At 36.4% G+C, this 11,939-nt stretch overlaps 1 protein-coding gene across 2 annotated transcripts; it reads right to left on the reverse strand.

The window, feature by feature from the left end:
- Positions 1-6,404: 6,404 nt before the first annotated feature.
- Positions 6,405-11,939, reverse strand: pane1 (proliferation associated nuclear element). Of its 2 annotated transcripts, none has more exons than NM_205590.2 (6): positions 11,741-11,939; positions 11,569-11,648; positions 10,739-10,837; positions 10,499-10,578; positions 7,762-7,853; positions 6,405-6,797 (listed from the first exon to the last, which is right to left on the reverse strand). In NM_205590.2, the coding sequence occupies exons 1-6, from the start codon at positions 11,795-11,797 to the stop codon at positions 6,645-6,647; spliced, it is 561 nt and encodes a 186-aa protein (NP_991153.2). In that variant the 5' UTR covers positions 11,798-11,939; the 3' UTR covers positions 6,405-6,644. The 2 variants fall into 2 exon arrangements, with proteins under 2 accessions (NP_991153.2, XP_068070998.1); XM_068214897.1 differs by having other exon boundaries at positions 6,405-6,746; positions 11,741-11,895.

An 11,939-nucleotide genomic window follows, 5' to 3' on the forward strand; every position in this document is an offset into this window, starting at 1 on the left:
GCAAGAACATTTTTTTTGCCCATTTTGGAGAGTTAAAAATAGTGTTTGGGACATTTTATATGCATACATACAGTGATGCTCGATTTAGCAAACACATACTGTACCTAGCCATAAATAAAGTCAGGAATGTGCATAAAGTGTCTGAAGGGAAAGTGGTACGTGCGGATAGAAACGCATCTACTGCCGTCCTGCTCTGCCAATCTCTCAGCATGTGAACACACACACACACACACAATCTGCATTATTCAGTAACAGAATGTTGAGTGGGACAAAAGCAGGTCTCTGGAGAGGCGGCTGCACTGTAGATGTGTTTGTGAAGGACTATAATAGACCCCAGCGCAGCAGATCATGAAACAACATCACTGAGAAAGTCTCGCTTCAACGTATTCACTCCGTGACCTCATTATTTAGTACTTTTAAATTGAGCACAATGACTTTCCAACATGGGATGGTTCACTTAAAAATGAAGATTTACTCATGCACAGATCCTGAGTTTCTTGAACAGTTGATCACTGTAGGTGTTTTTTGAAGAAATATCGGTAATCATTGACTTGCATAGTTGGATATACAATGCAAGTCAATGGTTACCGGTTTTCAGCATTCTTCAAAACGTCTTCTTTTGTGTTTAACAGAAGAAAGAACTTGTATATGCGAGTAAACGATGACCGAATTTGATATTTTAGGTAACCCTTCCCTTTAAAGACATGTATGTTTCTGTTTTTTGTGTTTTCTGTTTATTTAGGCTTGTGACTTGTATTATGGGATGTTGATCTCTGCTCCGTCGACTTTTGCCAGATACATTTATTAACATTTTGTGCAGATACAATATCATGTACACACAAAAATAAGTAATGCACTGTTCTGCTTTTCACAACTAAGAACCAATAACCATAAAAAAACAGGTTATTAAATATCAAAAATGCTCATGTAAAAAACAAATTAAAATAAAAAAATAAACAACAACAAAAGACTAACTATAAAAGTAATAAAATATATTAAAAAAGGCTTTATTCCTCTTCTGCTTCAAGATCAAATGTCATTATAATTAAACAAATTTGAGTATATTTTGGCTAATCTGGCATTAATACAGTGCGCTCTTGCGGTGTATTAAACCTTGTCGTGCACATTTAGAAGTACTGTGTACAAAACTGTGTATATAATGCCATGCTACATCCCTGATGGTGATCCCCAACTCTTATTCCCAGGTATTCTCAGGTAATTCAGAGTCAGAATTTAAAGAATTTATTGACGGATAGATGACAGAGACCATCCCTTTTCTGTCTGGGTTAAAAGAACGAACGACATCAGTGCCAATAGCCTAGTGGTTAAGTGCGCCGACATATGGCACCATGGTGCTCATGGCGACCCGAGTTCGATTCCCGGTTTGAGGTCCTATGCCGACCCTTCCCCTCTCTCTGGTAATAATAATTTCCTGTCTGTCCTCCACTATCCTATCCCAATAAAAGGTGAAAAACCCCTAAAACATAATTATAAAAAAAAATTAAAACAAGAACGAACGAGGACAAAATTTGTACAAAATGTCCTATCTGAAAGAAGAAAAAAAAGATGAGTTTTGGGAAGATGAATCCTTTCAGACAAATCTGAAAATTACACCTTAATCATACAAGCCCTAATGGTACTGAAGCCTTCAGAAGACCAGTCACGAAAAACAGAATCACAACACGATGGTTAAAAAGCATGCATTATTTACTACAGGTGCTAGAGTGGATGGACTTATTAGCCTGAAGTTTTTCCTAAAAGTAACCCATATTTTAATAGAAAGATTGAGATCCCTTAATGCAATTCACAACTAAACTGTCCGAGACAATTCTACTATTTTTATTTGGAAGTTGAGAGCAAATCACTGAATAAAGGGAAAACTTTGAGGATAACAGTTCTAAATGGACCCAGATAGGATGCTTGGAACCTTTTGAAATGTTAATCCAATGCAAACGCTTGTGGATATTACAGGCCCAGTAATACTGCTGAAAATTTGGCAATGCAAGGCCCCCTTCTGACTTGGGAAGTTCTTAAAACGTTCTTATTCGTTGATATTTGTCGCCCCACAAAAAAAAATAAAATAAAAATAATAATAATAAAAAAAGAGTTGCCTTATTCAAAGTCATTCAACTCGACAGGTGTAACGAAGTGACTTTTATTGACATTTTAGTTGTTTGCGATAATGATATAATGTATAATAAATAATAAAGAGAGAAATAGGTGTGTAAAATTACAGAAAATGTACTGGCAGTTTATTACAAGGCTTTTGTTGCGTAATATACAACACCAACCCAGACAATACAGGGTTCAACGCTAAGAACATTTTCTACTGGCCCGACTGGACCAGCGGTTCAGATTTTTACTTGCCCCACCAAAATAACTAAATAAATAAAAGCATATTTTAAATAATGTGTCAAAAATAATGTCTGTGAATCTAGAATTTAAATATGTTTAAACTGTTCAAATATTCAGCAGTAAAATATGGCAGTATGGAAAATGTGCAGGTATTTTATTGCAAAACAAAAAGTGGCGGACTTAAAAAACTATGCAAAACATCACTTCATTTTATTCGTCGTGTTGTACCCATGTAAATATCTCTTTCCATAACGTTAGAAACCGACGTTTCCTTTTAGCCTCATAATTTTTATGTTTCTGTCAAGTTGCCGTCTCTTCACTGTACTGGTTTTTACCAGGTTGTGGAAAAAATTAACCTGCTCACAACATCCAATCAGATAAAAGGAACCAAAAAGCAATATGGTGTTTACAACTTCACAGAAAAGGTAGCATTCAAAGACTTAAAAGCACAACTTGTTTCTTGATTCTAAGACTGTATTTGCACGCAATTGACAAAAAGTCGCAGGCAAATTAAAATTTTGTGACAAGGCAGCACTGGCCTGATCGGGCCAGTAACAATTCTCTTTACTGTCCCAAACATCTTTCATGCTGGCCCCGGGCCATTGGGCAGTCCTTATTGTTGAGCCCTGCAATATATCCCTGCACACTATTAAAAATGTTCATGAAAGTCACTTATTCCAACTTTTTATGGTTAAAAGTTGTTGGTGGAAAGATTGAGATCCCATAATGCAATTTAAAAGCAGAAATAAACACAAATGAATCACAAAATATGCAGAAAACTGCTAATGTAAAGATTTTTTACAGTGAGGAGTGACCAGAGCGGAAACGGTTAAAGCTTAATTCATGAGTAGCCATCAAACATGTATAGTCAATGAACAATGAATAATAAAAAGATGCTATAATTAAGACGTGACGGGCTCTTCCTCAGTCAGAGAGCCGTATCTGTAGGGTAAGAGGATATCTGGATGCTGACCTGAACCTGAAGTGCTCATTTAATGAGGTCAGTCACAAGGGACCGACAGAAAGGTTAAGAGAGCGAGCGAGCGAGACTATTATTGTTTTATTGCGCTTTCATCCTAAAATGTTGATTGTTAAATGTAGTTTTATCTGATCTATTACTATTTTATTGATTTGTATGAATAATATGATAGATCCAATAATGATATACTGAATAACAATATTATATATTGAAAAATATTGTGATGTATTGAATTGTAATGATACATTACATAAAATAGGATATACTGAATAATAATAATATATATTGAATAATATATATAATTTATATTTATATTCAATTATATATACATATATATATATATATACACATATATTTATATTCAATTATTATATATCTAATTATATATATATATATATATATATATATATATATATATATATATATATATATATATATATATATAATTAAATATAAATTATATATCATATTATTCATATATATATATATATATATATATATATATATATATATTTTTTTTTTTTTTTTTTTTTTTTTTTTTACACTACTACTACTACTATTTAGTGTGTTTTAAAAGGACATGGATGTTCTTTTGTCTTTATTGTAAACTTTATTGTATAAATGCTTTGGCAATACATTTGTCAAGCCAATAAATCAACTATTGAATTGAGTGAGAGATTTATTTATTTTTTTTACTATTACTACTGCTAAAAACTGTGTTTGCTATGTTTTTAAATGCTTTATAAATTCTTTTTTTTGTTGTTGTTTATTTAAAGATTTATTTTTGGCCTTTTTTTTTAGACAAGACATTAGTTAGACAAGAAGCAAAGTTGGAGAGAGAAAGAGAGGAGATTAGGGTAGGGAAATGTCCTCGAGCCGGGATTTGAACTCGGGACGCCCTGACATACTATTGCACCATATGTCGGTGTGCTAACTACTAGGCTATTGCGCCGACATACTTTATAAATTCATTCATTCAATTTCCTCCAGCTTAGTCCCTTTATTCATCAGGGGTCGCCACAGTGGAATGAACCGCCAACTTATACAGCACATGTTTTACACAGCGGATGCCCTTCCAGCTGCAACCCAGTACTTGGAAGCATCCATGCACACTCATTCGAACACACTCATATGACTACAATTTAGCTTATTCAATTTCTCTATAGCGCATGGGTTTGGACTGCGGGGGAAACCGAAGCACCTGGAGGAAACCCACGAAAACATGGGGAGAACATGCAAACTCCACACAGAAATGCCAACTGATTCAGCTGAGACTCGAACCAGTGACCTTCTTGCTGTGAGGCGGTAGTGCTAACCACTGATTCACTGTGTCAGCCTAACTTTATAAATGCTTTGGCAATACATTTGTAGCATTTGTCATGCCAATAAAGCAATTATTGAACTGAATTGAATGGAATTGACTGAGTGAGAGTGAGAGTAAGAGAGAGAGAGAGAGAGAGAGAGAGAGAGACAGGAGCTCAGGTAAGATGCCAGAAAGCCTTTTTGTCATTTTCTTCCCAAAGAGCGTCCATTATTCAGGACTCGGGTTACCGATAGGATTGGTTTGCAACAGGTGAGGTTGTCATGGAAACCCGAAAAAGGAAAGTAGTCGGTGGGGAATAGAGAGCATTGAGGGATGAGGTTACTGGAGTGCAGATCAAGGCCTTCATTCAGACCAGAGCTGCAGCTCAAACTGAAGTAAAACCAGTGCAGGAAAGGAAAACAGAACAAAAGATAAAACAATATATATACAGTTGAAGTCAGAATTATTAGCCCCCTTTGAATTTTTTTTCCTTGTTAAATATTTCCAAAATGATGTTTAACAGAGCAAGGAAACTTTCAAAGTATGTCTGACAATATTTTTTCTTCTGGAGAAAGTCTTATTTTTTTTATTTCAGCTAGAATGAAAGCAGTTTTTTATTTTTTTAAAACTATTTTAGGGCCAATATTATTAGCCCCATTAGGCTATTTATTTCTCAATAATCTACAGAACAAACCATCATTATATAATGACTTGCCTAATTACCCTAACCTGCCTAATTAACTTAGATAAGCCTGTAAATGTCACTTTAAGCTGTATAGAAGTGTCTTGAAAAATATCTAGTCAAATATTATTTACTGTCATCATGGCAAAGATAAAATAAATCAGTGAATAGAGATGAGTTATTAAAACTATTATGTTTAGAAATGTGATGGAAAAAACAGCAGGGCTAATAATTCTGACTTCAGCTTTGTGTTTCTTAAAAAACATTAGACCAAAAAAAATGTATTTAGTTTATATTGAACTACTAAAATATCTAAAAACTGAAAAAAAAAAAAAAAAAAAACTCAGAATTAGGGTTGTTACAATAATAGACTTGTCCACACATTATATATATATATATATATATATATATATATATTTTTTTTTTTTTTGTTTTGTTTTGTTTTGCTCAAATGTAAGCCTTAAATGAATAAAGCCTTTAAATAATTCTGACTTCAACTTAATTTGTGTTTCTCAGAAAAACATTTTTTGTTCATTTAGTTCATATTGAACGACTAAAATATCTTAAAACTGAAAAAAAAAAAATCTCGAAATTGGGGTTGTTGCAATATTAGACTTGTTCACATATAAATATAGAAATAAATACATACATTCCTGACAATTCTGACTTTTGTTTTTTGTTTTTGCTCAAACGTAGATAAAAGCTGAGAGGCATTTGTTTTTCACAATGATGCATTTTCTTGTTATCAGTGGAAGAAGCCGTTGTCATTTCTGTTCAAAACAAACTTGCTGGTTGAGTATTTAGCAGTCAGAATTTGCCAGGGGTGTGCATAATTTCGATGGAATAAAGTATTGTTATACAATGATTTGCCTAATTAGCCTAGTTAAGCCTTTAAATGTCACTTTCAGCTGAACAGAAGTGTTTTAAAAATATCCAGTCAAATATTATTTGCTATCATCATGACAAAGATAAAATAAATCAGTTATTAGAGATGAGTTATTAAAACTATAATGTACATGCATGTTTGTGAGAAAATTATTTAATTGATTAATTTAAGCAGCAATAACATAAAAAAACGTAGAGCCTCATATTTAAAACTGTTTTATTTATAAATACTGTAAGGGGGAGATTATTTGGGCAACACGACAAAAGTAATCATTAGCTACATAACGGCTCCATCTGCTGGCTGGAGCGTTATTAATTTCGTAAAAGAGTGAGGGCCAGATGAACACAGGTCAAATTCATGGTAAAGAATGTATAGTTCAGATCCACCTGATCCACCTGCAACGCTGTGGGATTCTGGCCTCTGAAGCTGAATGATGGAGTTACTGCAGGTAGTCCTCCTGGAGGTCAGAGGTCAGCGAGCAGCGGGTCAGTGTGGACAGGTAGAGGGCCGTGGTGGAGATAGGGGTCATTCCTGCTGAAACCTGCAGAATATTGAGAAGACGCAGAGCTGCAGCGCTCACACCCTCTGCAGTCTGACACACATACACACAACGCACCCACACATGTACGCATGCATGCATACACACACACACACATGCATGAACACACAAAAAATGCACACAAGCACACCCACCGATACAAACAAACACATGCACACAAAAACACGCAGACACACACAAGCGCACCCACACATGCATGTCAACACACAAAAGGCATGCACACACACGTACACACATGCATGTACACAATGTACACATACAAAAAACACATGCATATAGAAAAAACCCACAACACACAAGTGCGCCCACACATGTGCAAAGATGCATGCACACACATATTAAAAAACGCACACACACAAATAAAACGCACATACACAAAAAACAAGCACACACACACGAAATCACACGCACACACAGTAATGCGCGTGCACACACACGCACACACAGAAACACGCACACACACAGAAAGACATTTACTGACAGTATTCATTAATACTAACAGCCGTTTATCCTTCATAGTGTTTTAAAGACTAAATGTTTGCACCTGGACCCAGTTTTTTAATCTGAAATTGATCTGAAATTATATATTTTACACATTTATTTTAATCCAATTGCATAAATAAATTACTTCAAATATATATCTAATGTCGGCGCCAATAGCCTAGTGCGCAGACATTGACACACTGGTGCTCGTGGCAAATTAAAAAAATTTAAATATAGCTAATAAAAAATGTCATTTTTCTAGGTAAATCTTATATCGTACAAAATACTTAACATCATCGTGCATCTCTAATATCAAACTCAGACTAAATCAAAACAACATGATTTAAAAACAAACATGCTGTTGTTTTTGGACTCGATGTGCAGCTCTTAAAAGTACGAGATGTTTTGATTTTTGTTTCTGATTGTTTTGTGCGATAACCTCTTATATGCCAAAAGATCATTTTATTTCTGAGTTCAGGAGTTGTATAATAACAAAAGGGATGAGGGAAATTACCCTGTGTTCAGCGCAGATGACGGGACAGTGATGTGAAGCAGCCAGTTTCCTCACACTGACCAAACGCTCCTGAGTGTGAGAACCACAGCGAGCTGAAAACACACATGGATACATCAGACTAACTCTGACATTCACAGACAGACGCTTCACAACCCTTCAAGAAAATTTAAAGAGCCCATATTATGGGTTTTTGAAAATTCCCCTCCATGTAGTGTGTAACACAGCTCTAAGTGAAGTGAAGTATCCAGCTAAGGCTTAAATCTGTAAGAATACAGTGTTTAAAACTGTTGATTCATCTATAAAAGAGTCGATTCATAGTGCTTCAAACGAGTCGCCTTGATATCGACTCATTAGGTGTTTCGCCATGACGTACGAACGAAACAAAGTTTTTCACGTGCACGCGCAAACCCGGGAGATTTCAAACCTGAGGCCCCGCCCTCTGACGCAGTAACCCAGACACACACACACACACACACACACACCCACAAACACACGCACACAAACATGCCGGTCGATTGAAGTCACATTGCAGATGGATATATTGAGTCTCTACCCAAAGATGAAACCTCAGCATTATAGCCAAGCAGTTGGAAACTACTGGAAACTTCTGGAAGCTACATGCTACAAAGAATACTTCATCTGCGTTTGTTAAAGGAAGGATCAGTAACTTACTGATGGACATCAGGATGGGTTTCTTCCATTTCTCAAGTGTAAGTACGTGCGGTTAAAGTTGTTGCCTCGTTGACTCTAGCTTGCAAATGTATTTAGTTGTGATTTGTTACTTGTAACCGAGTGTACTGTATCAGGTTAACTGGCTATATTCTCTTATCGCGTGCAAAGTCACGTTAAAAACGCGACGCGTGCTGCTTTGTTTATGGAGCTCCGTGGTAACGTTAGAGGTGTGCATACCCGCGGCTGTCCCCGCGCCAGATTTCTGCGGCGCGGGAATAAATTTCCGAATAAATCGCCGGAGCGGTCGGTAACGGGTTTGATTTGGGACGGGAGCGGGCTGCCTGAGAAAGAGAAAGATGTGTCTGCTTGGTGCTTGTGTGTTAGTGCGCACGCGCGCGTATGAGAGAGAGAGAGAGAGAGAGAGAGAGAGAGAGAGAGAGAGAGAGAGAGAGAGAGAGAGAGAGAGAGAGAGAGAGAGAGAGAGAGAGAGAGAGAGAGAGAGAGAGAGCGAGCGAGAGCTTTATGCTTGGTGCTGTGTGTGTGTTTATACAGATTTTCGGTTTTGTTCTCCCCCGCTCTTTAGCGGGATCGGGCGCGGCGGGCAGAATACGGGGCGGGTTCTAAGGCTAAAACCTGGCGGGTGCGGGAGGAAGCGGGAGCGTTCTCGTCCGGAGGTGTGTGTGTGTGTTTGTGTGTGTGTGGCAGCTAAAGTCCACGCCTACACTATCGAGCGTGTATGAACTGTGATTACTTTTTAAATTGCTGATTAGCTATTGGCCATTTCACTCTCTGACTGAAGGCAGTCGACCAATCGCAACAGACTGTCATTGGTCCAATCAGCGCAGATTAGCTTCGCGCTAAGGAGGGGTTTGGGAACAAATGAATCACTGGACGATTCATACAGGAGTCGCTGGGATAATTAGGTAAAAATAAATGCAGATTATAAGACCATGAAAGTGTTTTTTGACCTTGCATGCATATTAGACTGTTGTTGGAGACCCTTACAACCAAGATATGACCCTATTTCATGTATAATATGGGCTCTTTAAAGGCACAATGTCTTTTTTTTCATGAAAATGCCCCAAAACCACTAGAATAGTGTTATATATTATGCGTATAGCTAACAGCCTTATAACATCGCTTCTTTTAGTCTTACTAACATGATAATACGTGTTGAATACTTTACTCGTCATCAGCATGATCATGTCGGCAGGGCCAGAACGGGCCTTATGATAACATTTTGATGATGCCACCAATGATAGTAAAGGGGGGAGGGGTTTGTGGGGTCCGATTGGGGGGCCCCTAATAGTAACTCTGGGGGCCCCAAAACAGCATTGGCCCTTAGAATAGTAATAACTTTACCCCCTAGCTGCACCCCTGCGTGTAGGATGATGAAGACTACAACTCCGGTCTTATCGCCACCAAAATATGCCTTTGTTTGTTGTGAGTACACGCCCTCTAGAGGCCAAATTTACAAAATGCACCTTTAAAGTTAGTGTGCTTTTCTTGAAAAATGAAATGCGTTCATCCGGCAGGCATGCATCAAAATAAAATGACATTTCTAATTTCACTATTAATGCCAGAAAGAAATCAATTTGTCCAAGCAGCACACTTCACATAAAAAGACAAAAATAATTAAATAGGAATGAATAAATAAATAGTAAAAAAAGAAATAGTAATTATTACTAAAGAAAATCGTATTAATTATTTTAAACGCTTATTATTTTTATTAAATCTTACAAATTATTATGATTATTATTATTATGAGTAAAACATAAATAAACCTAATTTAGAACAGCATCCAATCAATCCTTGTCAGTGTATGTGACGCTGAATGCATTTTTTTTTAGCAATATGAATTAATTTGGGAAAATAATAAGCTTGTGCTTCATCCCGCTCACTTTTCGACCATGTTAAAATTATTTTTATTGTCTTGAATATATTTTATGTATGATATTTATGTTCGAAAATAAACAAATCAAATTAAATCAAATTTGTATAAGAATGTTGAGATGCAAGATTGTGTGCTGTGTGATTGACTGTATGATGGTTCTGTAAAACTCACCGTCAGTCACCAGGAAACACACTTTCCCCAGAAAACAGTCTGAATGAAGATGACTGAGGGAACTCTCTGCAGACTGAAGACTGAAAACAGAGAGAGAGAGAGAGAGAGAGAGAGAGAGAGAGAGAGAGAGAGAGAGAGAGAGAGAGAGAGAGAGAGAGAGAGAGAGAGAGTCTGAGCACTCACGGTCAAACACACCAGACAGACGGAGAGACAGACAGACAGACAGACAGACAGATGTACCTGCGCTCGGACAGCAGACTCACTATAAACACTATCAAATCAATACGTGGACGAGCTTCCTTGTTCTCAACAGGCAGAGGGAGTTTCTTGGCCAAACGTCTGAAACACATCAGAAGCATTTACACTGAATTAAAGTGGGAGTTCAGCCAAAAACAAACATTTACTCACTATTTACAAAAGTTTCTAAACCTTTATGAGTTTCTGTATTCTGTTGATCATATAAGAAGATATTCTGAAGAATGCTGAAAACCGGTCACCATTGACTAATGTAGTAGGAAAGACAAATACTAAGGAAGTCAATGGTTACCGGTTTCCAGCTTTCTCCAAAATGTCTTCTCGTGTTCAACAGAAGAAAGAAACTTTTAAATGATGACAATTTTCAGTTTTGGGTGAACTATCCCTTTAAAAACAGTATTAATTACATAATAAGAAGAAAAATGCTATAAAATCTATACATCATCAATAAAACAAATGCTTATTATACAATATTATTACTTTTAATAAACAGCAAAATACAAATCAGGATAAGAAGAATTATTATTAGCGATTCAACTTAAAATTTTTAAACAATAATATGTAAATATCATAATAGATAATCATAATGATATAAATAATATAGTACATTTTTGCTAGAATAATACTGTTAAAACAATATAGGAATACTGTTATTTAGTTCATTTATGACAACAAACTACGATGTTACACAGTAAGATGGAGTCTGTGAATAACTGTAAACAATAACAATATGACAAATAGCATTAAATATCCATATACGAGTTATAAACACAAATGATAAGCATGAATGTTTTAAATGTGTATTTGGCACTCACACATTGACGTTGAAATCCTTCTCATGTTGTACTATGGCGTTGGCTAGTTTGTTCTGCAGCTCCTCCTCATTTTCAACCAACTATTTGGATTACATTAAACCGTAAAAACTTTAATATTAGAGTTGTAAACAAACATCATCCCTCATATCAGCTACTGACGGTCGATACTCACGAGAACAGTAGCGGTGTTCAGCTCGGGGACTTTACTGTACGGCGACAGGAGCGCCATGACGAGCGCTTTCAACCACGACTCGAGTTTTTTTTTATTTGTTTACTTGTTTGTTTGTTCGTTCGTTTACCGAAAAAACAGCGAATACTGCCGTTTCCGTCGCTTATTTTTCTCGCGCGTATTTTTCAAAGCTCACTCACGT

This window comes from Danio rerio, chromosome 1 (assembly GCF_049306965.1).
Source record: "Danio rerio strain Tuebingen ecotype United States chromosome 1, GRCz12tu, whole genome shotgun sequence".
NCBI classification, from domain to species: Eukaryota; Metazoa; Chordata; class Actinopteri; order Cypriniformes; family Danionidae; genus Danio; species Danio rerio.

Excerpts from the sequence above, each read along its gene's own strand:
- pane1 (NM_205590.2), bottom strand. The coding sequence starts at position 11,797 with ATGGCGCTCCTGTCGCCGTACAGTAAAGTCCCCGAGCTGAACACCGCT. Across the intron at positions 10,838-11,568 it reads AAGGATTTCAACGTCAATGT|ACGTTTGGCCAAGAAACTCC; the intron begins GTGAGTGCCAAA and ends GATGTGTTTCAG. Across the intron at positions 6,798-7,761 it reads TCATCTGCGCTGAACACAGG|ACTGCAGAGGGTGTGAGCGC; the intron begins GTAATTTCCCTC and ends TATGTGTGTCAG.